The 27,599-nt window shown below is 38.4% G+C and overlaps 1 protein-coding gene, 1 long non-coding RNA gene and 3 other non-coding genes across 8 annotated transcripts in view; all 5 read left to right on the top strand.

The window, feature by feature from the left end:
- Positions 1–15,389, top strand: part of stau1 (staufen double-stranded RNA binding protein 1) — a 47,460-nt gene extending 32,071 nt beyond the window's left edge. For 2 of the 4 annotated variants that reach the window (XM_063041395.1, XM_063041393.1), the window contains exons 9-15: positions 2,840–2,983; positions 3,071–3,217; positions 3,307–3,385; positions 6,463–6,794; positions 8,865–8,987; positions 9,149–9,234; positions 10,593–15,389. In XM_063041395.1, coding sequence (XP_062897465.1) covers positions 2,840–2,983; positions 3,071–3,217; positions 3,307–3,385; positions 6,463–6,794; positions 8,865–8,987; positions 9,149–9,234; positions 10,593–10,680 — 999 coding nt within the window. In that variant the 3' untranslated portion in view covers positions 10,681–15,389. The remainder of the gene's footprint in view (positions 1–2,839; positions 2,984–3,070; positions 3,218–3,306; positions 3,386–6,462; positions 6,795–8,864; positions 8,988–9,148; positions 9,235–10,592) is intronic. The other 2 variants (XM_063041394.1, XM_063041396.1) reach the window with 2 other exon arrangements.
- Positions 15,390–17,645: 2,256 nt separating this feature from the next.
- Positions 17,646–21,752, top strand: LOC134336566 (uncharacterized). Its single transcript, XR_010015829.1, has 9 exons — positions 17,646–17,701; positions 18,964–19,162; positions 19,349–19,383; positions 19,628–19,679; positions 19,887–19,931; positions 20,903–20,936; positions 21,118–21,152; positions 21,278–21,356; positions 21,488–21,752. It is a non-coding gene; the product is annotated as an uncharacterized LOC134336566 (long non-coding RNA).
- On the top strand, positions 19,197–19,287 carry LOC134343119 (small nucleolar SNORD12/SNORD106). The gene has a single exon (XR_010017164.1). It is a non-coding gene; the product is annotated as a small nucleolar SNORD12/SNORD106 (small nucleolar RNA).
- On the top strand, positions 19,730–19,823 carry LOC134343120 (small nucleolar SNORD12/SNORD106). The gene has a single exon (XR_010017165.1). It is a non-coding gene; the product is annotated as a small nucleolar SNORD12/SNORD106 (small nucleolar RNA).
- LOC134343121 (small nucleolar SNORD12/SNORD106) lies at positions 20,970–21,057 on the top strand. Its single transcript, XR_010017166.1, has one exon. It is a non-coding gene; the product is annotated as a small nucleolar SNORD12/SNORD106 (small nucleolar RNA).
- Positions 21,753–27,599: the final 5,847 nt, after the last annotated feature.

Here is a 27,599-nt window from a genome sequence, read left to right as displayed (position 1 = left end):
CTTTGGATGTTGAGGGAATTGGCAGGTATTGTATTAATGCAGTAAAATGGTCTGAGATTAAGCATGCAAAGTTGAATGATACTGTGTTTGTTTCTGATCTTGCATTCCTAAGAATTTGCAATGTGTGCATATTTAATGGTTTCCACAAGCAGGTTTTGAAATGGCTGTTGGTTGGCGGCATTTCTATGTGAAACATCTGCAACCTTTTTTAATGGTGTCCTATGTACTTGTTGCCAGTCAGTCTCTAAAATTGCAGATCAAGTTTGCTTCCTGCTTATAAGATGTGCAGTTAAGAAGGTCTTTTTCTCATTGTTGCATGCCTCTTCAATCCTACTTCAGTGGTATTGCTAGTAAAGTATTGGGCAACACCATGAAGTGATGGGAAGGGGAAATTAATGCCATAACTGCATCTGTTAATTCCTTTATTGCATAGGTATGGGGCAATATTGGCATTGTAACTTAACACATTATGTATATAATTGTTATTCCTTTCAAAATACATTTCTGGACAAGAAATATCAGAGCTGAGTAAATTTTAAAAATCAGTTGGGCAGTTTGGGAAAGTGTCCTTGGTTTAACTGGCTGGGACCAACATCTTTTAACAAACTGGCTAAAGTAAATTGGTTCTAATCGATAGAGGTGAATAACAATTTCTAGATTTTTGTGCTTGTTGAGTACAGGCAATTCTGAAGTCACTGATCCTTTTGGTCATGGTTCACTACTGGCCAGGTTTTTTGTATCTGACTGCACATTAAAATGTCTGGATACCATCCACGGAGAAGGATGGTTTGAGCTTTTATTGTCAGGTTGAAAATCCCACTAGTACTTGATAGCAGGCACCGTAGTGTATCGCATACTCTTGGGTAAGGTACTTTGTATCGTATCATCTACAGGGTTACTGTTATAACAGCTTCAGGATTTGAAAGAAGAAATCCCATATCTAATTTCTATGCATGCTCAATTGTCAAGGTACTGTAATCAAAAATCTTATGCGGATGTCTGATGTACTTCATGCTCCTTGCATAGACAGTCTATATAGTAAACCTATTTAACTAATTTAATGAGAATTGTACAAAGTTTTGAACAAATGTGTAATTGTACCTCCACATTCAAATTTGGCCATTGCTCTCCAGAGGTTTGTGTGTGAAACTAGCAGTTATAGCCATAGTTGTACAACACATAAACAGGTCCCTCAACCCACTTTGTCCTTTCTGATCTTTTTGCTTGCCTATATTAACCCCTTTTGACTGCATTAAGTTTGTGTCCTTCCATGCCTTTCCTATTTAAATGCCTGCCTAATGTCTCTTAAGTGTAGTGATTGTGCTGGCTCTACCACCTACTGTGGTAGTAAGTTCCAGATAACTTGCCATTCAGTTTTAAAAAAATCTTTTTCACCAAGTCCCCTTTTAAAAATCCTTACTTTCACTTTAAAGCTCCACCCCTTGTTTTTTGCATCCCTGCCATGGGAGAAAATATTCTACCTATGTTATTGATGTTTCTTCGTTCTTTGAACAGCTTTCCTCTTTGGATTGTTTGTACTGTGTATGGACTAATCTCTTGACAGTTTTCATCATGTTAATCATTTACAAAGAATTGATCTTACCCAAATGTTACCTTTAGAATGTCTGTGTCTGAAATAATAAGTTGTAGTCTTGTGTGATGGTTTGTTATTCATAAGTGATCACTACTTTTCTGTCAATCACATAAGATGTGTAGTCTGGCTAAATGTCTATCTTTATTGAAAAATCAGTCTGATTTCAAAACTAATCCAAATCCTGAATCTTGTATTATTTTCTGCTTCATGATCTTACTCTCACATTGAGGGCGTTTTACATTTCTTTCAGTGCGATATGTGAATTCCGGATATTGAAATCATTCTCTACTGTATGCTTGTGAAGTATAGCCGAATATCTGGACCTTTTGTAGTTTCTTTTACTTTTATCCGCTTTTGGTGTTTACAGAAATAGGATCATGTCAGTAGTGGGTAATTGGGATCCTTATTCATTTTGAGATGAGGATGGCTGTTTTGGGTTTGGTTTCAACGTTCAGTATTGCTGAACTACTTTTGTTTCAGATTCCATCCTGTATCCTTTTAATAACTATCCTCACTATTTGAATAAACTGAATTGGTACCTTGGTTTTAGACTGTTGATTTACATACTGATTCTTGCTGTCTTGGACTGGTATATGTGATAAAAGTCAAATTTTATTTAGAACACAGATGAAGGGCCTTGATGCAAACATAAATTATCATCTTCCCTTCATAGATGTTGCCTTACTCTGAGTTCTTCCTGTGCTCTGTGTGCTTCAGATTCTAGCACTTGCTGTCTCTCGTTTCTCAGATTTTATTAAATGTGCTACAGTATGGGAAGAGAAAGACATTTCAAGTTATGATTTATTTCCTTAAGCATTTGGAAGGCAAAATGGCAGTAGTAACTCTCAGACTTAGCTGAGCCAATTAGAGTTTTCTACTTTATTGTAGTGATAGAAATTCTTGGGCCATTTAACTATAGAACATCTTTCTTAGTTTCTAGAACCTGTCAGGAGCATGGTATAGGATTGGGAGCAGGCCTTTTCTTCCTTGTGGAGAATACAAAGGTGAAAAGTGGGAACAAAAATAGAGAATAAATAGCACCACTTTTGGTGACTCAAATCTGCAAGATTCAGCATTGTAAATTCTCAATTTTTCAAAAAAAAATTAGGTTACTTCTGTACCTGGGCCCAAAAAAAATTGGCTTTTCAGATTTGGCTGCAAAAGTTAAAACTTTTCATCATCTTGCCCATTGATTTAATTTGATTAGTGCTGAAATGCTGAGCTTGCATTTTTTTTATTTTTAAGCTACAGACAAGTCCAGAGTATGGGCAAGGAATGAATCCAATCAGCCGTCTAGCTCAAATTCAGCAAGCAAAAAAAGAAAAGGAGCCTGAATATACATTAATGGTAGAACGAGGTCTTCCTCGCCTCAGAGAGTTTGTTATGCGGGTGAGAAATGTTACATAATTTATTGGATTTTCTATTGATTCTGAAAGATACAATCCCAAATAATTTGAACTATTTTCTGTTATTTAGGTCAAAGTTGGTGGTCAAGTAGCAGAAGGAATGGGCCCAAATAAAAAAGTTGCTAAACGAAATGCAGCCGAGAAAATGTTGGAGCTTTTAGGTTTTAAGGTTCCTCAGCCTCAGCCACCTAAACCAGCTTTGAAAACTGATGAGAAGGTAATTTTTTTTAACTACATCTCAAATAAAAACAAGTTTTTTTTGTGCTATAAGATATTGTCTGAGGGATTCTTTTATTTCCTTTACAGCCAACTTTGAAAGAACCTGTTAAAGGACGGAAAGTAACCTTCTTTGAACCCAATTCCCCTGCAGAAGATACTGCACCAGGTTTGTTACATGGACGTTTCCTGGAAGTGGATTTGTTATGTATTTGTATTTTCCTCGAAGTCTCTGCCACTTTCTTTCATCTAATTTTACCTTCTTGTTTTCTACTTTTCTCTTTCATACGTCTTAATTATTTGGCAGCTATTGTAGCAAGTTGAACCAAAAAGTAAAGCAACCAGAAAAATATCCTTTGCGAGTATAGAAATAAGACAAAATATTTTCATTGGCATCTCCAGTATTTTGATTCTTCCTCACCTATTTTCCCCTGAATTTAAGGAGCATTTGTCATTTACACACTGCTGGTTAATTTATATTTAATAAAACAATCCTGATTAACACTACAAACTTCCATTTTACTCTGTTATGCATTCTTCCGCTCTTTAGCTGTCTAGGTTCTATGGCGTTCTTGTCCAAATTCTTTATTTTACTTATAGGGGCTTATAGGTAATAGTGTGTAGAGGTTTTAAAAAAAATATGTAAAATGTTTGGACAAATAAACATCATTCAAATAAATAGCACAAAATAGGATGAATTGGGCAAGGGAAATATTGCAGCAAAAGGTAAATAAACCCAGTTCAAGCACATAACAAAATGGAATTAAGTCTTGTGAAGTAACAATAAAATGTAGGAGGGCAGATTTTAGAGATTTTGTAAAATTTAGACATACTGTACAGCACAGGCCAATGATGCCCGATTATACTCATGTCTTTAATTAATCTACTAACCCTCTATGTCTTTAGCATGTGAGAGAAAACTGGAGCAGCTGGAGGAAACCCATGCAGTCACAGGGAGAATGTATAAATTCCTTATATATAGAAGCAGAATTGAACCCAGGTAGCTGCCAGTGAATAGTAACATAGCATAGTGCTAACTGCTATGCTACTGTATTTCTCCCTCCCCCGAATAATTTTTTTTCAACCATGATGCCGCCTAGAGTAGAGAGCATGTCTTGTTAGGAGGGGTTGAACAAGCTAGGGCTTTTCCCTTTGGAATAAAGGAGGAATGAAAGGTGACTTGATAGAGATGTCCGAGATGATAAGAGGCATATATAGAGTGGACAGCCAATGGCTAATATGGGAGGGCATAATTTTAAGGTGATTGGAAGAATGTTTAGGGGGTAGATTTTTTTTTTGGAAAGTACAGGTGCCTGGAACACACAGCCAGGAATGGTGGTAGAGGCAGATACATTGGGGAAATTTAAGAAACCCTTAGATAAGCACATGGATGAAAAAAAAATGGAGGAATATGTGGAAGGGAAGCATTAGATTTATCTTGGAATAGGCTAAAGGTCTCACACATCTATGTTGTACTGTTCTATGGTGTCTATAAATAGTATTCACCCTCCACCCCCCCCCAAGAAATTTTCATGTTTTATTATTTTACACCATTGAATCACAGTTGATTTAATTTGGCTTTTTTGACACAGATCAACAGAAAAAGACTCTCATGTCAAAGTGAAAACAGATTTGTAAGTTAAGTACAAATATAAAACACAAAATAATTGATTGCATTAAGTATTCAGTCCTATGGTATGATACACCAGATCATCACTGCTGCAGCCAGTTGGTTTTAGAAGTCACATAATTCGTTAAATGGAGATCTGTTTTTGGAGATCTGTGTGTGGTCAAGGTATTTCAAATGATTGTAGTAAAAATACACCTGTATCTGGAAGGGTCCAACTGGTGAGTCAGCATCTTGGCAAAACCTACACTATGAAGACAAAAGGACACTCCAAGCAACTCTGCATAAAAAGGTTATTGAAAACACAAGCCAGGAGATAGATACAAGAAAATTTACAAGTCACTGAATATCCCCTGGAGTGTACAGTTAAGTCAATCATCAAGAAATGGAAAGAATATGGCACAGCTATAAATCTCCCTAGATCAGGCTGTCTTCAAAAACTGAGTGACCATGCAAGAAGGAGACTAGTTAGGGAGGCCACCAGGAGACCCGTGACAGCTCTGGAGGAGTTACAAGCTTCACTGGTGAGATGGGAGAGACTATGCATACAACAACTGTTGCCCAGGTGATTCACCAGTCGCAGCTTTTTGGGAGAATGGCAGAGAGAAAGCCACTGTTGGAGGGGAAAAATCTCCCATGAAATCTCTGCTACCATTTGCCAGAAGACGTGGGAGACTGAAGTCAGCTGGAAGAAGGTTCTATGGTCTGACAAAGCCAAAATTGAGCCTTTTGGCCATCAAACTAAAAGCTATGTTTGGCATAAGCCAAACATCATACATCATCAAAAACACACCATCCCTACTGTGAAGCATGGTAGTGGCTGCATCATGCTGTGGGGATGCTTCACTGCAGTGGGCCCTGGAAGGCCTGTGATGGTACAGGGTAAAACGAATGCAGCAAAATACAGGGAAATCCTGGAGGAAATATTGACGCAAAAGAACTGTGACTTGGGAGAAGATTTGTTTTCCAGCAAGGTAATGACCTGAACATAAAGCCAAAGCTACACAGGAGTGCCTTAAAAACGTCAAAGTTAATGTCCTGGAGTGGCCAAGTCAGAGTCTAGACCTCAATCCATTTGTGGCTGGACTTGAAAAGGGCTGTTCCCTACTTTCCCCATGCAATCTGATAGAGCTGAAACAGTTTTGTAAGGAGGAATAGGGGAAAATTGTACTGTCCAGATGTGCAAAGCTGATAGAGACCTGTCCACACATTCAAGGCTGTAATTGCTGCCAAAGGTGCATCTATTAAATACTGACTTGAAGGGGATGAATGCTTATGCGATCAATTATTTTGTGTTTTATATTTGTAATTAATTCGGAGCACTTTGTAGAGGTCTGTTTTCATTTTTGACACGAAGGAGTCTTTTCCTATAGATCGCGTCAAAAAAAATCCAAATTAAATCCACTGTGATTCAATGTTGTAAAACAATAAAACATGAAAACTTCCAAATGGGGTGAATACTTTTTATAGGCATTGTATGTTCTGTTTCCTTGTATCAACATAAGAAAAGGATTCCAAAGATTAAATGCAAATGCAAATCTTTGGATTCTATAACAATTTGTCCTTATGGTACAATAAATATCTTGATACATTAAAGAATCATTTTTGTACTATTTCAGGTAAAGATGGGTGTATGCGTCTGGAAGATGAATTTCGAATGCCTTATCCCAGCCACCAGCAACTGCCTGCTGGAATACTACCCATGGTTCCTGAAGTAGCACAGGCTGTTGGAGTCAATCAAGGGCATCATACCAAAGATTACAACAGACCTGCAGCAAATCCAGCAATGGCCACAGTTACTGCAATGATTGCAAGAGAACTCCTGTATGGTGGAACATCTTTAACTGCTGAAACTATATTGAAAAATAACCCTGCAGCCCGCAAGCCACTAAGTACCCTAACCAGACCTTCAGAACAATTGGACTTTCTAGCTAGTGTTCAAGCATTACAGGTATAACAAATCTATCTTGGTGCACAGTTTTTACGAATTTAACTAAAATATTTTGCAGAATTGTTTTGAAATGTAGTTACTCCAAAATTTGTTCTTTGTTTATGAAGGTAAGCATTGCTTTCTCTATCACTTCATCTCCTAGTTTTACTTTGGGTATTGTTTAAAATTGTATTTTACTCTTCTGAAACTGATTTTGGATAATAATCTTGAACAACCCATTTTTACAAAAAAGATCAGTGAATTCTTTGGTCAAGTATTTCTATATATTTTTTGCATAATTATTAAACTTCGGTAGTACTTATCAGCAATACCGTGTTGACTTGGCCTACCCATAAAGTAGCCTTTATATATAAAAGTTTCTTAAAGTTAATTTGAAGAGTTAAAATAAACCAAATGATATCTCAATCAAACAGAACAAGTGGACTAGATACTCAGTATGAATTGGGATCTCTCTGACTAGTGGGGCAGGTCTGGAAAGTTTAGGGCTCACTGATGTTTGCTCATAACGTTAAATATGGAAGCAGAATTTAAATTATTCAGCCTTTTTGAGCTTGTTCTGTTATCATCAAGTTCCTGCCTGATTTTCCAGTTTGGTGCCATGTTATTGTACTGTTTCCACTGGATTTGTTTCATACTGTGAAATCTATCCATCTCTGCTTTTGAATGATCTTACTGATTGAGCCTTTGTAGTTCTATCGGGCAGAGAACTCCATAGATTCACTACCTTCTACATGAAGAAGTGTCTCCCTCTTATTTGAGAATCCTGGTTCTGGTCTTAGCCTGACGAAAAATCTTCACAGAATTCAGCTGGAACAATCTTAAAGTTTCAGTAAAATATCCTTTCACTCTAAACTCAAGACATAGGCCTCACCTATTCAGTCTCCTCTTAAACAGCAATCCAATCTCCCAGTCTAGTAAATTTCAACCCTTGGTGAAAATATCTATTTTTGAAGTAAAATTAAAATTGTATAATATTTGGATGCAGTCTCACCTGGGCCTTGTATATTGCAGAAAAGCATTTTTTTACTTCTGAATTGAAATCCTTTTGTAATAAAAGCCAATTTGTCATTGCATTCCAAATTGTTTGGCATACCAACATATCGGATTTCAGCGATTTGTGTACAAGGTGATAAGAGGTCCCTTTTAACATCAACATTGTCCATTTAAAAAAAACTCTGCACTTTTGTTAAACCTCACATTCTTTTTGCAGCTTCACATTTATTGTATCTGCTATGTATCTGCATGCTCATTTCTACTTGTCTATACTTTCTTTAAGCTGCTTTACATCCTCGTCTATTCTCAGTCCCATTTAATTCTATATCATTATTGGACTTGGAGACATTTGGGTCCCCTCAATCATGTCACTGATATAGCACCCATTTTGCAGTATGCTTGTGTGATCTGGCTCCCAGTCTAAGGATATTGTTATTCCTCTCTGCTTTTTGCCTGATAAATACCCGAAAATCCTCATGCCTAGCTTTGCTGACCAGCCTGGATGTGACCAGTTTGAAAGCTTTTGGGAAAACCCAGTCATGCAGCTCATATTTCCCTTGTATATTCTACAAGTTACATTCTTAAAGAGCTGCAGGAAATTAGGCAAACATGATTTTTATTTCTTGGTTCAATTCAGTTATTTTTTTAAGATTATTACATCCTTCCACAAATTCTAGCACTGTCTTAGCCACTGACATTTGCCAGATATCTGTTGCCCTGTTTTCTCTCTCTCACCCCCATAAATCGGAATGTCACATTGTATTAATCCACAGGAAGAATTCCAGACTTTTAGAATTTTGGAAAATAGTTATTTCAGAGTCACCATTACTTTTCCACAGTCCATACTGCTATCAAAACTCTTAAGATACATATTAGGTTCTTAGGGTTTTAGTTTTTTTCAGCTTTTAGTCTTGCCAGTCTCTCATCTTTTTTTCTTAAACTAATACATACAGAATGTACTTTAATTCATTTTTGCCATGCCCTTACCATGTCTGGTATTTCTGGCAGGATCTTGTGTTGTTTGTGACTGTTGGTCAGTTTTGTTTGGAGTTAGTGACGTGATTCATTTCTTTCTAGGTTGAATATAAAGACTTCCCAAAAAACAACAAAAATGAGTATGTGTCATTGATAAACTGTTCTTCCCAACCACCTCTGATCAGCCATGGAATTGGAAAAGATGTTGAGTCCTGTCATGATATGGTAAAGGATACTTTGCAATTTCAAGCTTCAGTTTAGTATAAAGTACTACTTGATTTGATTTCTTGTTCAAATCTTAGGATTGAATGTAGCTAGAGGATTAGGCTTCTAGAGTGGTCTTTTTATTTTTATTTAAGTATAAAACATTCTTATTCTCCCTCCAGGCTGCTCTCAATATATTAAAACTGTTGTCTGAGCTGGACCAACAAAATGTAGAAATATCAAGAACAGGAAATGGACCAATTGCTGTGTAAGTGTATATTGGTTCTCTTGTTTTTATCTTCTGTAGCAATTTCCCAGTATCAAGAATAACCTGCTTTCCACTGTACTTCTGAAGTGATTGTGGTCAATGTTCTGCCTCTGATGGGCTAGACTGATATTTAATAGATCTGGGAGGTGGTGCACTCCCGTTAAATCTGCTGGGCTTCCCAGATACTCCTCTGTATTGGCCAGTGATTTTGTGAGCTGGTGAGGATGTTGCATATTTTTCAAGGAGACTTCTAAGACCATTCTTGAATCACTTCCTTTGATCTTGGTGATTTAATCATAATTTTAAAATCATGATGGAGATTGGAGGGGAGTACCTAGTACTATTGTTTTGTAAGGTCTGCAATGATGATTCTGTCATTTAGGTAGTCCAGGAAAATAGAATAGGTAATTATGAATAAAAGTAGGTAATTTAGAGCAACACACAAATTGCTGGAGGAACTTGGCATCTATGGAGGGGAATAAATGGTCGAGGGTTCAGTCTGAGACCCTTCGTTAGGACTGAAAAGGAATGGGAAAGAAGCCAGAATAATAATGAGAGTGGAGGTGAAGTTGGTAGGAGATAAGTGAAGTTAAGTGGATGGGTTGGGGAGGAGGGATGAAATGAGAAACAGGGAGGTGATGGATGGAAAAGGCAATGTTCTAAAGAGGAAATCTGATAGGAAAGCAGTGGGCCATGGGAGGAGGAGGAGGGGAGATGATGGACAAGTGAGCAGAAGGGAAGGGGTAAGGATGGGGCCAGAATGGGGATTTGAGAAAGAGAGAAGGGGTAGGGGGATTACCAGAAGTTAGAGAAATCAATGTTCGGGTTGAAGGAGCAACATTTCGTATTCTCTCTGGAGGCTAACCAGATGGAATATGAAGTGTTACTCCTCCATCCTGAGAGTAGTCTTACCATGACAATAATGGAGGCCACCACAGAGAATCGGAATGAGAAATAGAATTAAAATAAATAGCCTCTGAGAAATCCAGCCTTTTCCACGCACCAACCTTCCTCTTCACCTATCACCTGCTAGCTTCTACTCCTTTCTGTTCCTTCACTTTATTCTGGTTTCTTCCCCTGCATAGATGCTGCTAACCTGAATACATCCAGCATTTTGTACGTTGCTCTAGATTTCCAGCATCTGCAGAATCTCTTCTGTTTTAAATACTTTGGCATTCACAAAGTAGATTAATCTTAATGGATCAATTGTACTGATTAGATTCTATACAAGTGTAAATTGAAATTTCAGAAGCATCAGCAGTCAAGTACAATTTGAATTGTTCTAAAACTACACTTTTAAATCTTAAGATACTGATACTTTTCACAAACATAATTAAAAATTATCTTATTATTTTCAGATGCGTGAAACAAGAAATTGATGGAGACACTCTCATCAAACCGGCTAACTCAAACACTTTAGGACAAACACTGGATGTCACTGACTGAAAGCCTTTTGTTTTTGACCCAAAGCTCCAAGCACCAGTGAAAATCGGATGCTTCCTGTCCTGTGACATTGTAACTTAAGGTTTAGAGAACTACAGTTTGAATCTTGCTGTAGTATCTAAATCATTAAGTTACTTAACTTTTTAAAGTATACATTTCAACATTAATTCAATTTTTTTTTGATGAAGGAAATTTATTCCTAATTTTTCATTGGAACTTTGAATTTCTGTTGATGCTTCTCCAAACGTACATTACATGATGATTGAAAGGTTGCTTAACAAAATCCAGGTCATATCCAACTTATGTAGTTTATTATTTGATATGAATTGGCCATCAGTAGCAAACTTTTTGGTGTAACAAAACTTGGTGCTAGTTTAAAAAAAGTGGAGTGCCTCCATTTTCTTTGTTATTCCAAAAAAGAGAAATTGAAACTCCAAATTAACTGAGTAGATAATAAGAACTGTTTCTTGTTATTTTTGAAAAATTATATCGAGTTAAGTGTTCAGTCTTCTAGATTAAGTTGTTTTTTTCTTAATCTAGAAGATTTTTTTTTACTTTAGTAACTGAAGGAATTTTTGTTTTATATACACTTTATTCTACAAAAATAATTTTCAATAGTGGAAACGAATTACATTGTTGGATATGATCTTTAACCTGGCTTATACCAGAAAATGCAGATTACTGTACATCTTGGTGCAGGGTAAATTGTAAGATGTTGTGTTGTACTTTAATGCTTTGATGTTCCATGTGATGTACACAAAGTGTGTACAGTAAACATTTTGCTTATTGTCCAAGTAAAGCACGAAACTACGTCAAAATTGTTACTTTACTTTTGGACTTACTTCCCTCCCCATGTACTGTACCTATGGAATGGAGAAGTAAAAATTGGTGTTTGTGCAAAAGTACTGGTGGCTTTTATTGGCATAACACATTTTACTAATGTGAAGCTGAGTTAAAGGAGTTTACAACGGTAAAAATTTTCTTTGTTTTGCAACCAGGTTTAAACATTTGAAGCATTTTATTTTCCCCATTTTCTTCCATCAAACATTTTTGGAATCCTTTTCTAATAGTTATTTCTGTGTTATAATACCCTTCATTGCAAGTGTAGAAGAAAAAAATATTAGCATGAATAGTTGCAGGAAAGTACTGTGAAATATCCCAAATATAACTTTAAAAATTCTTTTGTTACAAAAATATATTTGACTCCTTTAAATCATGCTACACGGGCCTTTCTCCATTATTGGTGGTAGAATAGCTAACCTTATATAAGGTTTTTTTTTAACTTGACAGCATCATTCTGAAGAATAACTTTCTTCAAAGTTGCACCTGAATGACTTTTGAAATCTGCAACAAATATCAGACTTTTAAAAGTGGGTTAGAAGCTCTAAAGATGACTGATGGAACTGTGGAGCTTTACTATATTAAAAGTTCATTTAACTAAAACGTAATTGTTTAAAACCTGTTTTGATTCAAATGTTGGTATAGAGACAAAAGTATTGCTGAGTTTGGCACAAAATAGAATTAGCTAATAATGACTAAATACGGTGGATTCTGGTCAATTAGTCCATTGGTTTATTGGGGCAGCTGCTTATTTGGGACAAAAAGAACAAAAACTAATCGAAAATAGGTGGAATTTCCTCCTTTGGGATACTGTGTTTAATTGGGACAGGAGACTGTTGCTCAAGTTTCTTACTCGTTAGTCACGTGCACTTGTGCAGCCGTTAAACACTACACTGTGCTTAGAGTAAACAGTTTTTAAATATCAACAGTTGCATGTGTTTCTGTTCCAGTAAGCAGTGATTTTTGTCACTGATGGTTGGTGAGAAAGAAGCAGTAAGACAATTCAGAATGTGTGCTTAGTGTGGTTTCAAGCATTCAGGCTTAGAGATGCCAGAAATGACCGGGAGTGAAAATGAAATGACTTCACTCCTTAAACAGGTTAGGAACTACAAAGAATTCAAAGGTATTGATAATCATCTTGAACGTTACAATGAAAATGTACCTTGAAAGATGCAATTGCATGAAGGCAATCCATCATCTGTGCTAAGTGTGCTGATTTTGTTCATTTGCAGTTAATGAAAAGAACTCGGCAGGTACACGAGATGAATTTCTCCCTCAATAACTATAAGGAAGTACAGTTTTATAGAACTGTGGTAGTATTGGTAGTATTCTAATCTGCATTTCATTTAAATACACAATTTGTTACTTAGTTAAATGGTAGTTTGTGTTTTTAAACTTTTTTAACTATCTCCATGAAATTGCAGCTAATTGAGGCAGCAGCTGAATTGGGCCAAAATATACTGGTTCCCATGTGTCCCAAATAACCAGAATCCACTGTAATTTTGTTTTTGACATTTGTGATTAAAAATTCTTAAAGCAATTGCATGATTTAACCTGAGCGAAACCACTATTACAAAATATCGGGAAAGATCTAGCTGAAAATTGCATTTTGTGCATCTATAGTGTGTCTCAGCTGAAGGACAGTATTATTAAGCTTTGATTTGGAGTTTGTTTGATATTTTCTTATTCCATATATAAAATCCGAGTAACTGTGTTGTCCTAATTTGACTTCACTGTGATACAGTGCATGTTATGTTTTCCCAAACTGACCTACAGAAATCAATATGTAGCTATTGTTCCTAAGAAAATTGGTGCTCTGAATGCATAGTTTAAGTCCACTGAGGTCATTTAAAAAAGAATGTGAAGTTCACTTTAATCCACCTACAGGTCGATGACAAGATATCAGTTTTTAACATCCAATCGGAAAATTCAATTCTACCTACAAAGCTAATCTACACTAGATTGTAGGATTGAATTTGACTATAGTAAATTTGTCAAAACTGCTTTGAGCAAAAGTTTAATAACTTTTTTTTCTGATGGATGCATCATTATGTGTCTGCTCTTTAATCTTCAAATAGTGAGTAACTTGTAGTTATTTCTTGTAGGCAGATACAGCAAACATTTATTTTAATGTAGCCAGGTACAGCAAACTTTTATGCACAACAAAATCCCACGTTACAATGAGATGAATGTTCATGTAGTTTGTAGAGGAATACTTCCTTGTCTTGACTGCATCCAAGAAATGTGCATTAGTAATTACAGCTAAAATCCTGATGCAGTGGAAGATTCGCTTGTGTATTCCCTGTTGACTACACTGGGTGATTTTCTTTTATTTTAAGTAAATGCTCTCAAAATAAATACATCAAAATAGTCTCATTAAATTTTGGGCCATTGTAACTACTTGTGTTGTTGCTCCACAATTCAAGCTACTTGGCAACTGGATATTGCTGAACTAAGTGAGTTGCCAAGCAGAGAAATTTAATGCTGTTCTCTAGTTATAAATGTTTTTTGAAATTTATTTGCACCAACATAAATCTTTTTCAGTATATTTTATTTTGGTCTATAAATAGGATTTGAAATTTTAGTTTTGAGGTGTCTTTAGTTCTCTCTTTAGTAAAGCCTGATATCTTTTGATTATTAAATTTGTAATTGGATAAAATTTAATAAATTGCAGCAAAATGGTCTTGACGTTCTTGCAAATTCAAAATTGTCCATTGCTGCCCACGTTTTCTACTAATTTATCCCTGATTAGAATGTACTACATATGATTGCCCAGTCTTTGTATAGTCTCTGCATGTTAACGGGGCAGAATATATAACAGACTTTTGAAAACTGCAGTTCATATATTTTACAAAGTAAAGTAAATCAAATTTAACTGGGATTTTGAGTATTTCAGTTATTCTAACGAGCAGACCTCAGACAGACAGAATGCACAGCTGCTCCTCCCTCCCCATCAGTCCTCGACATGGCTGCCTCCTGAGCGATGTGCTGAGCCTATTGCTCCACACTGCTCACACATGACTACACAGCCAAACAAACACCCGATCAATCATGTTGTCAAGTTCGCCGACGACATGACAATGGTGAGGCTAATCAACAATGATGAGACCGCCTACAGAGAGAAGGTGGAAGAGCTTGAGGCTTGGTGCGAGGCAAATGACCTCCTAATGTCACCAAGATAAAGAGGATAGCTATTGAATCAGGTGAACAGCAGTTTCAAACTCCTGGGAGTGTACATGACACTCAACCTCTCATGGTCCCAGAACACATCATGCAGTGTTAAAGCTCACCAACACCTCTACTTGCTGAGGAGGCTGAAGAGAGCTGGAGTTTGCACAGCCATACTTGTGTCATTCTACAGATACGCTTGGAATGGAAACTACTGCAGTGGACAGGAAGGCTATATAATGGCTAGCCTTGTGCCATCCTACCCATTATATCATGGGATTCTACACACCCTCTCTGCTCATGGACTGCTTGTCTCACTCCCATGAGGGAGGAGGCTACGTAGCATCCACACCAGGATCACCAGACTCAAAAATGGTGACTTTCCCTAGGTAGTAATGCTAATCAACTCCTCCACTACTTTATTACTTCCTGTTAGTCTCCTTATATACAGCCTACTGTCATTTACTGGATAAGCTATATATATATATATATATACTAATTTATGGATTTATATGTATCATATTTTAAATTGTATTTATCTTTTATGTTTTTTTGTGCTGCATAAGATCTGGAGTAATAAGTATTTTGTTCTGCACTTGTGTACAGGAAATTACGTTAAATAATCTTGAATCTTATTAATTTAAAAAAATACATAAGCCCTCTTTTAAGCAGAAATAAAATCTTCCATTATATTTTGATCTTGACATTCTGGAAAGGTGAATATATTCTGAATTCGTTTCCATATTTCAACCGAGAACTTTGAGAACTCTGATCATTATAATCATTCACTGTTCTTCAATTGCCATACTAAGTTATATTACCTAACCAGCATTTTACCAGGATAGCTATGGGAAATACGTGAGGGGTATACCTTAGTAGCTTCAAGAATTACTTGTAAAATAACTGATCAAATATAATTTTAGGAATTATTTCTGATTTGTAGAAAATGCAAGGAACCATCCTTCGTGGAACAGCATGCTGGCTGTCTGGAAGTGTAATAGGTTTGTGGTTTGATTCTGATACAATTCTGCAGATGTTGGAAATCTTAGACAATGCCTAGAAAATGCTGGAGGACCTCAGGTCAGGCAGCATCTGCGGAGGAAAATAAACAGTCGCTAAGTTTCGGGCTGGGTCGCTTCAGTACTAGATGAAGGGTTTCAGCCTGAAATCTCGTCTTTTTTATTAATTGGAGAATTTAAGTTTTGCTATGCCTCTGTTCAGTTTTAAATCAGCTGGGTAAAGAGTGTCAAGGGTGACATTTTTTCTTCATTTTTGAGCTAGTTTCAATTTGATCAATATTTTAATGTCTTGTGAACCCATTTGTAATATGTAAAGACAGGCTCTGAAAATTCGCACGTGTTAGGGATAAATAGTTGTGAAGAAGCATTGAAGGGGGGAAAAAAAAGCAGTCTGCACTGAAACTGGATATGGGCACTTATGCTTGGTGTATGAACAGTTAGGTTTCAGAAGATGCTCCATAATCACTCGCCATTCATTGAGTTGCACGGTAAAGTCAAATACCATGTATCATAGTTCGTATTACTTATGTGTGTGAAAGTAGTTCTTTTTTTATTGTCGCAAACAACAAGAATTCTGCAGATGCTGGAAATTCAAGCAACACACATAAAAGTTGCTGGTGAACGCAGCAGGCCAGGCAGCATCTCTAGGAAGAGGTGCAGTCGACGTTTCAGGCCGAGACCCTTCATCAGGACTAGAACTAGGACTAGTCCTGATGAAGGGTCTCGGCCTGAAACGTCGACTGCACCTCTTCCTAGAGATGCTGCCTGGCCTGCTGTGTTCACCAGCAACTTTTATGTGTGTTGCTCTTTTTTATTGTGCTAGTTTTATCCAAGTATTTTCAATGTTTATCCAGTTATGTTATATGGCTAAATGTTGGACAATATCTAATAACATATGTTGGACAATAGCTAATAACATGAAACGAATTGTAGCAGCAGAGATGTGGTTTTTGAGGAGGACGCAAAGAATATCATGGACAAAACGAATATCTAACGATGTCATGAACAGAGCAACCACAAAAAGACATAATGTATGAGATAATGAAAAGGCAACGTAACTTCATTGGACATGTGATTAGGAAAGAGGAGTTAGAATGCACGGTAATTATGGGAAAGATTGAAGGGAAGAAAGCAAGAGAAGGACAAATGATAATGGAGATAGCAGCCAGAGAACTGGAAATGAATACCAATGAATTGACCCACTTGACCCGAAACAGGAGTGTGTGGGCCATGGTAGTGTAAGCTCAAACTGGTTTCGCACCTGATGATGATTTTCAACACCTCTTGGTGGTTGGAGTGGCGGGGAGCAATATCATAGCTCCAGTGCCACACTGCTTCCTATTCTATCCTACTTAAAGTGGAAATTGAGAACCTAAAATCTTCGTTGAAGAATATCTCTCCCATACAATGAAGCACCCACATTGCAACAACCTCCACGTTACTCACAGCCCTGCAGTGGGAGCAAGTCATTTTCCATCACGAGAGATCGGCCGAGACCACAAAAACTAAGGCTGTGCACTGCACAGGTGTGGTGCAGTGTCTGAGTGTGATGCCAGGTTTAGTTGAGCTGTGGTCCACTTTAAAGCACTCGTATGTTGAAGTGAAAGCGTTAGTCCAGTAATGAATTCAGTTACGGTCCCTATCATTCCTACATGCATAAACAACACACACAAAATGCTGAGGAGTTTAGCAGATCAGGGAGTAGCTATGGAGAGAAATGAACAGTTGAAATAATCGATGTTTCAGCTAAAACCCTTCATCAGTCCTGACGCCATCACCGTCCATGGATGCTGCCTAATCCACCAAACTCATTCAGAATATCATGTGCATTCAAAATTTACAACCGCAGAATCACTTACGTCTTTGTAGATGCATAAATGCTAATTGGCTGGTCAAGAGCACGTGCCAATGGCGTAAAGACAGACGGCACATGCGCATTCACGGCAATATAAAGGGTGGCGCCATCAGCAACGGTCCTTTTGGAGCCGGGCAGTAAGGTGAGTTGTTTCTGTATGATCGTATTGATAATGTCTAAAGAATGTAGAGACAATCTTATAATTAATTTTTTGCCAACAAAATTTATGTTGCTAATTTAAAGGAAAGTGTCGGATCGTGATATAGGCAGTGTTTCCACAACCTTGCAAGATCCCTCCGCTTCGCCTGTAGCTGTAGGTGGGTAACTGGGCCCGATGTCCATCCACGGGAGGAAAGGATGTCTGGGCTTCAGAGCAGCTTAGGACGTGCTGGCCGTATCCTGACGTTCTAGCTGCTAATCGGCCTTGCGCTTCTGACCTGAAACATTAAGCCTGTTGCACCCCGATGCCTCCCGATTTGTAGCTGGCTTCCTCTCCGATTTCCGCGTGTTTCTCTGCCCGCGCACGTGGGAGTACCCGGGTCGGTAGTGAAAGGACATACCCGAGGTGAAGATTTGCTGTGCGATGTATTAAGCTAAACTACGCGGAACTGGGCCTTTCGACTCTATTCTAATCCAATCGGCGTGCGTTTGACCCATACCGGAGCACAAGGAAGTATAGCAGTTTGCAGATGCCGGAATCCAGAGCAACAATCTTGTTTTTGGGAGTTCAGTTCCTCCAATTGATGGTTTGGTGTCCTTGATAAAGCAGTTTAACCAAAGTTCGGTGTGGACCACGAGGTCGATGTCAGCTTCGTCTCCCACGTGGGAGCTAATCTCGCTTTAGGGATTTGGGGAGTCTTTAATACCGATTGCAGTTTTTTTTCGACCAGATAATCAATTTGTAGTATGATCATTTCCACTTGCGTGGCTTCCGAAAAGGTGCAGATATTCGCTGGTTTCACCTCGCCATGCTTATATTTTAAATGTGGTATTCCACCTTAACTTAAAAAAACTGGTTGCCCCTTCAGATTTGGAGTAGTATGACATTGTTAAGCGAAAAATTCAGCCGAAGTCGGTCAATGCTTGTGCATTGATATTTATGACTTCATTTTAGGATCTAATAAAAAAAAATTGGCACATTTTGCCCTAAAGTTTGAGGGGAGGGTTGTACACAAGTTAAACGGTCCTATTGTCAGATACTGATAACGAGAAGAAAATTTAAGGAGTTCACAGAAGATGCTTATTAAAGAATCGTCTTGGATTGTAATATTTGGAATCAGAGCAGTGATGTGGAACCAGTATCTTGCTCAAGATTTTTGGCATGTACAGAGTCTCTTCTATTTGATTTTGTGGTGAATAAAGACTATACATGTTTAAATGAATTACTTTTGTCTTCCTACATAGGGTGGATGTGAAATTTAATTTGTATGTGCAGCACTGATGCTAGCAGTTCGGTATGGTGATTTTAAAAAAGTAAATCTACAGATGCTGGAAAGACAAGCAGCGCACCCAAAATGCTGGAGGAACTCAGGCCAGGCAGCATGTATGGCGAAAAGAACAGTTAACCTTTCTGGTTGAAACCCTTTGGCAGGACCTTTTGCTGGTATGTTGATGATTGATTCTACAACCATTTTCTAATTCTAGTAAATGATGACTGAAACTTTTTTCCCCGTCTTATCGATAATGCTGATTATTTAAAGATAAGCCAAATATGTCTGATGCTAGCATAGATATTGGCTTGGAGCAACACCTTTTTTGTCGTGGCTTAACCTGATCGAAACTTTTCCAGGGCTGAAGAACTATGAGGAGCAGTCGCAAATACAGGTGTGTTGCCACTCAATGATTTCTTCGTATTACTGATTGTTATCTTCAATAATTGTTAATGGTCTCAGAAAAGTTGATTTGATCTGATTAGTTTTTAAAAAAACTGACCACCTTGATTGGAGATTAACTGGGGAAGGACGTGGATAGGGGTTTGTCCGTTCTAGAATTTTGTCATGGATCTCTTGGTGAAGGTTGCAATGAAGTTAAAATGAGTATCAGGTTGTTTGTGTTTGTTCCTCTGCAGGCTATGTGCTACAATAAGCATTTCCAGAATTTCCAAAGTCAATCCAACTTCGGTATGTTCATACTTGCAATATTATATTCATTTTATTACAATATTATATTCACTTTAGTGAATGATGTTTAAACTTTTTTCCCCATCTTATCGATCATGATGATTATATTGAGAAAACAAAGCCAAACTCTTCTGACACTAATGAAGAATTTAGATTGGAGTGTGGCGTTAAAATTCTTTTTAGATTAATGTAGTTTTCCTGATGCAGGTCACATGAACTGGAAGAAGCAATAGCAATGTCTTGGACATTAAGGTACGTTGGTAATTTTTAGTGGTAATGTAACCAATGTTTCTGCTGTTCACTGTAATAGAATTAAGTTGTGTTTGTAGTGCAGTACTGTGTAAGTCTTGGTATGCTAGGTTTTTTTAAAAATATGGTTTAGTCTCCAGAGCCCTGATCTCAACGTCATTGAGGCTGGGATTACCTGAAGAGACAGAAGCAAGTAGAACTGTGGCAAGTTATCCAATATACCAGCTAATTTTATTATAAAAATACATGACAGTGTATCCAAGAGTATTGATCAGGTGAAGGATAGTCACACCAAATTATGATTTGATTTGTGTTCCCATTTACTGCTCCTTATAGCAAATTTTTAATATTTAGAATCTTTTAGAAACTTCCTGATAACGCATTTTGCTCTAAAGATTTTACAGGTACCTAAGACTGCACAGTACTGTGACTGATGTTAAAGCTCAATAGGAGTCTTAAAATTTACTATAAGTCAAGTCACTTTTTATTGTCATTTTGACCAAAACTGGTACAGTACACAGTAAAAATAAGACAATGTTCTTCAGGACCATGGTGCTACATGAAACAATACAAAAACAACACAGAAACTACTAGACTACAGACCTACCCAGGACTAGATCTAGAAGTAAACACAAAAGAGGAGGAAAATGCAATTCCTGAACGCTGCTTTTCGTTTTAGATTTGTTTCAGCTAGACAGGCATTGGTCTCAATGTTTTGTCCATTCTGCTATTAGAGATTTCAGCTGACACATTGCCTGCGATGTCTTAAATGTGCTGTTGTTTTGTTACCCACTGTTTGAAGAAGCGCTATGGTGGTTTTTATAAAAACTTGCCATCTTAAATGAATTTTGCCTGAGCAAGAATAAAATGTCAATCAAAGATTCATTGCTTTACTGTGTAATTATAATCCTAAAATTTGAAATCGTGATTGCACATTGCAGTCAGTAATTCAGTACTTGAATTCTCATTCTCAGGTCTTGTGGTGCCATGAACATCTGCAGAATATGGGTATGTAGATAATTAATAATTAACTAATTATTGATTCTAGTGAATGATGTGTTAACTTTTTTCCCCATCTTATCGATCATGGTGATTGTAAGAAACAGCCAAATTCTTCTGATGCTAGTTAAGGGAATTTGTTTTTTTTTCAAAGCCTGAATGTTGTGATAACTGAACTTCCCTCTTTCAGGTTAGATGATCAATGCAGAAAAGCTGCAAGTTGAGGTGTGTGAAGAATCCTTGGTTATATTAATTCATACCCCATTCTCCCATTCCCCCCCCCAGCACATTCATTGCCTATTCATTAATTGATTTAATGTATTAATTTTTAACACTTTTTTATCGACTAGGTGGAAGCATCTCAAACAGATTTTACAGATGGAGAAATTCCAGAGCAACACGCACACATTGTTAAGAGTAACGCAGCAGGTAAGACAGCATCTATGGAAATAAAACACTTTTCAGACCTTGTCTGAGTTGTTGATTGATATTATAGTTGTGGTTTTAAAACATTTCAATGTAAGCACTGATTTCTGGTAACTGAATTTGTTTAATTCTAGGTCCCAATATTTTGGAGGGACTCCAAAGATTTTCAAGTGAATGGTGATACAGTAGCAATGACAACAAAGGCGAATGATAGTAAAGTGGCTTTGAATGATGACTCATTCCTGAAGCTCATCCTGCATACTCTAGTGTATCTCACTGAGTTGGGCTGCTGATCATGAAAATTGCATCATTGTTCATTCTGTATGGGCATAGCATATTGTGTGTACCTATCAGAATAAAGTCGTTGTATTTTCAGGAATGTTTGTGACAGCCAACTGTCTTAAGTTTCTTCTGCATTTCTACAATTGCTGCATATTTCATACATTTTATGTTGCATTATTTTATCAAAACCTTGAGTTTCAGTAAGTGACTATGCTGTGTGATAGCTGATGTATTACCTAGATTTAGTACGTGTAGAAAGATTACACATTCTGTAGGAATAATTTAGGAAATGAAAATCTCACAAGATGAAGAAAATGGTATAAATGCATTGATGCATAACAATAGATGACATTTATGCATGTTCAATTTTTTTCATGGAAAGTACAATTCAATTAAATATACTGAAGGTCAAAACGTAGAACTAAATAAAATACCATTCAGTAAGTAGGCCAAGCATTCATTTAAAAAATTATAGTCCAGGGCAAATCAAGGTGGGCATATTACTTTTACGTTCATAAAGCAGAACTGGGAATGCAAAGTAGCCATGTGATAATTGGGACATGATTGAGGGTAAAGTGAGAATTTCTATGACTGCCTTGTATACTGAGAATGGGTGATGACTGCAATAATTAATAATTCAGTAAGATTCTTTGGGAGAATAAATCACACATTGTCATTTGGGAAGGAATTAACAAAAGCTCAAGTATGTATATTTTTAAAGCCAGTAGGTTTCATATGTCTGGATATTGGTTCAATTATTTATGTTTAAGGTGGTTAGTTGAAATTTTGGGCTAGAATATTAAGGGATGAACACCAGGAGGCAGTGTAGATTTTAAATTGATGTAGAATTAGGAGGCCAGGAACTATTCCATAGTTTTTTCAGTTTCTTGATTGCTTGACAGCTATTCATACATGAATATTGAACATGTTCACCATACATTAAAATCACATGTACTGCTATTTAGACTCTTAATCTTAGCATTTGATGTTCTGATGGCTAGTGGAGCTCAACATAGCACATGGTGGGGGGTGGGGGTCACTCACTGGATTCATGCTCTCAGCAGAGCAAGTCCCATCAATTCCTATCTTTTGAAAATAGGTATTGGTCTACTTAACATAAAAACTGGTTTCATAATTTAAGAAATTACTCCCATTTTTGTGTAACGGTCTTGTGACTGCTGTATTTATACATAGAAAATGCATTAGTCTGTACGTACAAATTTTTGCTGTCAGCTATTATGTTCACTGTCCTCATCTTTCCTAATGGCTTTGAACAAGTGCCAATCTTGTAGATCATGTTTTTACTTTTACAGTTTAAAGGAGACCGGAGTGGTAAACTTTTTCACATGAGAATTGAGTATGAAGGCAGAGATTGTTACAATTCCTACATTTAAAACATTTTTATCAGTTACTTGGATAAAGGAAAGAGTGAGAGGGATGGACTAAACAAATGGCCTGAGTAGGCATCTTGGCTGGTGTTGATGAATTTGGCTGAAGAGCCTGGTTTTACACTACAGCTGTTGTTGATTGGCCAAATGAAATTACAGGATTATATGAGAGGGGAATGAGGTAATAGATTGGGAGGAAATAATATTACATTAGTTAATTTGGCCAATGGCCTGTCACTACTGCTAATTCCTTGTAGTAGTGTTGGGATGTGAAGAGTTTTTAGGTTAGAATGACAGACTGGATTAAAAGGGCTTGCTTCATTATATATGGGATGCTGATAGCTATCTTGTACCTTTTTTGGCCTTTTAAAATTGCTCACTTTGCTGTCATCAGGATTACTCTACCCTTTATATTCTGCCTAACCCAAATCCCTCAACTCCAGATTTCACCTCATGTTTAATGTCCCCACACATTAATTGTCCATAATTTTCTTTCCAGCTACATTCCCATCCTATCTATTTAACATCCACAAGGCCTGCCTGAACCCAAGTCTATAATCCTACAGCCTATTGTTTTCTACATTTCATACAATGAACTTCCTGTAAAATAAATGTCTACCTTCAACGGACTGAGAGAAGATTGACATTGCTCTGCCATTTCCCTCTTGGCCCCAGTATCCTGCCTTTTTCCTATATCTCTTCATGCCCTGGTGAACTGTAAATCTATATTTAAAAAAAACTGATGCTTAATTCCAATGAGAACAGGCCTTAAACCATCAAACACTCAATATGATAAGCCTTTGAATTTTAGGAGACGTCTAAAAGTAAGTCCTTGCACTTAGCGGCACCTTATAAAGACAATGTTACATCCTTGTTTTTATATTTTCACCCCACTCCCAATTTTTTACTGTTTTTTCTCCAGTCCTGTTGCAGGGTCTCAGCCCAAAATGTCAACTGCACTCTTCCATTGATGCTACCTGGCCTGCTGAGTCCTGTTGTTTTGGTTTCCAACATATGCAGATTTTCTCTTGTGATTGGACTACCTGCACCGCTACCTATCTTCGTACTGTCTGCAAACTTGGCAGCAAAGCCATCAATTTTCCATCCAAAATCATTGACCAACATAAGAATCATATCCCTGTGGAACACCACTAGTCACTGGCAGCCAACTATAAGATTTATTCTCACTGAGCAGTCCGTACTCAATCCATGCTGGAATCTTTCCTATACTGTAATACCTTGGGCTCTTAATTTGTTAAGCAGCCTCCTGTGGCACCTTGTAAAAGGCCTTCTGAAAGTCTACACAACATTCTCTGATTCTCAACAAAGCCATCAATTCCATCCAAATCATTGACGTACAGTACAAAAATAATCGGCCCCAACAAAGACCCCTGTGGAACCCTACTAGTCACTGGCTCCACAAAAGCCATCTCATAGACCAGGGGTCCCCAATCTTTTTTGCACTGTGGACCAGTTTATTATTGACAATATTTTTGCAGACCGGCGGGCGGGGGGGGGGGGTAGTATTGCCAACAGACAAGAGGAGCAGTCAAATACGTTGTGTTTACCCCGAGAAGACTACAATGACCATGAAGCCTTGCACGGGCACTAGTGCGCAGACGTGTACGTGCTGATTTTTTTCCCCCACAAATCGTTTTTGGCGATTCTGTTCGGTGGGGTGGGGGAGTTAATCACGACTGGAATATAGGTGATAAACACTCAATTTCATTTCTAAAAGGGTTTATCTAACCAATTTAATATTAAATACACTGCATATTTTCCTCCCATGGATATAGTGATAAGTCAATTATCAGGGGAGCTTGAAGTAAGTGCTGAACAACCTTCCAGTAGAAGTGGTAGAGGCAGGCTTGATACTATCATTTAAAGAAAAATTGGATAGGTATATGGACAGGAAAGGAATGGAGGGTTATGGGCTGAATGCAGGTCGGTGGGACTAGGTGAGAGTAGCATTCAGCATAGACTAGAAGGGCGGAGATGGCCTGTTTCCGTGCTGTAATTGTTAAATGGTTATATAGGTTACTTACAAGTCAATAGCATCATAACATTTTAAGTAACGTTTGGATATTAAACACACAGCACATACTTTCCCTACAACAAGCTGGAGGAACTCAGCAGGTCGAGCAGCATCCGCGGAAACGATCAGTCGACGTTTTGGGCCAGAACCCTTCGTCAGGACTGTAGAGGGAAGGGGCAGAGGTCCTATAAAGAAGGTGGGGGGAGGGTGGGAAGGAGAAGGCTGGTAGGTTCCAGGTGAAAAACCATTAAGGGGAAAGTTAAAGGGGTGGGGGAAGGGAGGCAGGGAGGTGATAGGCAGGAAAGGTGAAGAAAGAATAGGGGGAAACACAATGGGTAGTAGAAGGAGGCGGAACCATGAGGGATATGATAGAGTGAGGAGGGGGCAGAGTGACATAGGGATAGGGGAAGGGAGGGGGAGGGAATTACCGGAAGTTGGAGAATTCTATGTTCATACCAAGGGGCTGGAGACTACCTAGACGGTGTATGAGGTGTTGCTCCTCCAGCCTGAGTTTAGCCTTATCATGGCAGTAGAGGAGGCCATGTATGGACATATCTGGGAGTAGGAAGCAGAGTTGAAGTGGGTGGCTACTGGGAGATCCTGTCTGTTTTGGCGGACGGAGCGGAGGTGCTCGACGAAGCGGTCCCCCAATCTGCGTCAGGTTTCAGCGATGTAGAGGAGGCCGCACCGGGAGCATCAGATGCAATAGATGACCCCAACAGACTCACAAGTGAAGTGTTGCCTCACTTGGAAAGACTGTTTGGGGCCCTGAATGGTGGCAAGAGAGGAGGTGTAGGGACAGGTGGCGCACTTACACTTACAGGGATAAGCTTTCCTGCCTATCACCTCCCTGCCTCCCTTCCCCCACCCCTTTATCTTTCCTCTTACTGGTTTTTCACCTTGAACCTATCACCCTTCTCCTTCCCACCCTCCCCCCACCTTCTTTATAGGGCCTCTGCCCCTTCCCTCTACAGTCCTGACGAAGGGTTCCGGCCCGAAACGTCGACTGATCGTTTCCACGGATGCTGCCAAACCTGCTGAGTTCCTCCAGCTTGTTGTGAGTGTTGCTTTGACCCCAGCATCTGCAGGTTATTTTGTGTTTACATACTTTCCCCGTACGAACATATAAAATAATTGCAACACACCAATATGGCTGAATCAGTGGGAGCCCTGGGCTTGTTTCCCTGCAGCAAGACAGTCCCATCGAGGGGTGATGGGAGACAGCGATACTCGAAGGGGGTTCCTTATGTCCAGTCTATTCCGCAATTTAGTTTTCGTTGCATTCATTGCAGAGAGATGTTGGAAATGGAAGCAACGTTTTCAGTGCTTTCGTGACTATCTCCGGATATTTAGCCTTGATTTTCATCCAGAATGCCAGCAGAGATGTTAAGTCAAACATACTTTTCAGCCCATCGTCATTTGCAAGCTCGAGGAGTTGATTTTCTTCCCGTGCTGAAATGGATGATGCGCGGGTAATGACCTCGCATGCATTCAAGCTCAACAGTGCGCATGACAGGGAATGAGGAAAGGTGCAGCAGACTCATATCACCAAATCATATTGTTTCGGCGCGGCCCAGTGGTTGGGGACTGCTGTCATAGACATTCTACAAATTCCTCCTCTTGAGATCCAGCACCAACCTGATTTTGGGGCAGTTAGTTTACAAACAGAAGCAACGTGTCATGAGACTGTTAGCAGGGAGAGGCTGATGATGGGGCAAAATTACAGTCAATGGGATGAGTTGCAATGGAAAAGGGTGATGAATACAGGTCTGAAGGTGTTATATTTGAATGCATGCAGTATACAGAATAAGGTAGATAAACATGTAGCACAGTTAGAGATTGGTATGTGTGAGGTTGTAGGTATCACTGAATCGTGGCTGAAAGATGATGATAGCCTGGAGCTTAATGTCCAAGTATACACATTGTATCAGAAGGACAGGAAGGCAGGCAGAGGGGGTGGGGTGGCTCTGTTGGTAAGAAATGAAATCAAATCACTAGGAAGAGATGACATAGGATTGGAAGGTATATAATCATTGTGGGTCAAGCTAAGAAACTGCAAGGGTAATGATATGCTGTTGGGATTTACATCAGACCTCAAAGCAGTAGCAAAGATGAGGTTTACAAATTACAATGGGAGTGAGAAAATGCCTGTCAAAACGGCAATGTTAATAGGTCATGGTGGATTTCAATATGCCCACCAGAATATTGGTCCCACTTGGGTTCAGAAGTAACCAGTCCCTTTTGTACAAGTCGTACTTTCTCCAGAAGAAATCCCAAAGTTCCAGAATTCTGAACCTCTGCCCGCTGCACCAGCTCCTCTGCCACACAATTGTCAGCCAAATCATCGTATTGTTATCCTCAATGGCATGTGACACAGGCAGCAATCCAGTCATTACAGCCTGGAGGTCCTGCTTTTCAGCTTTCTACCTAGCCCTCTAAAATCTCTCATCAGGACCTCCTCACCTTTACTACCTACAGTATGTCATTGGTACCAATATGTACCAAGAACTTTGGCTGCTCAACCGTCTCCCTTTAGAGAAC

This window comes from Mobula hypostoma, chromosome 2 (genome assembly GCF_963921235.1).
Source record: "Mobula hypostoma chromosome 2, sMobHyp1.1, whole genome shotgun sequence".
Lineage (NCBI taxonomy): Eukaryota > Metazoa > Chordata > Chondrichthyes > Myliobatiformes > Myliobatidae > Mobula > Mobula hypostoma.
This window is presented reverse-complemented; position numbering and strand designations above follow the sequence as displayed.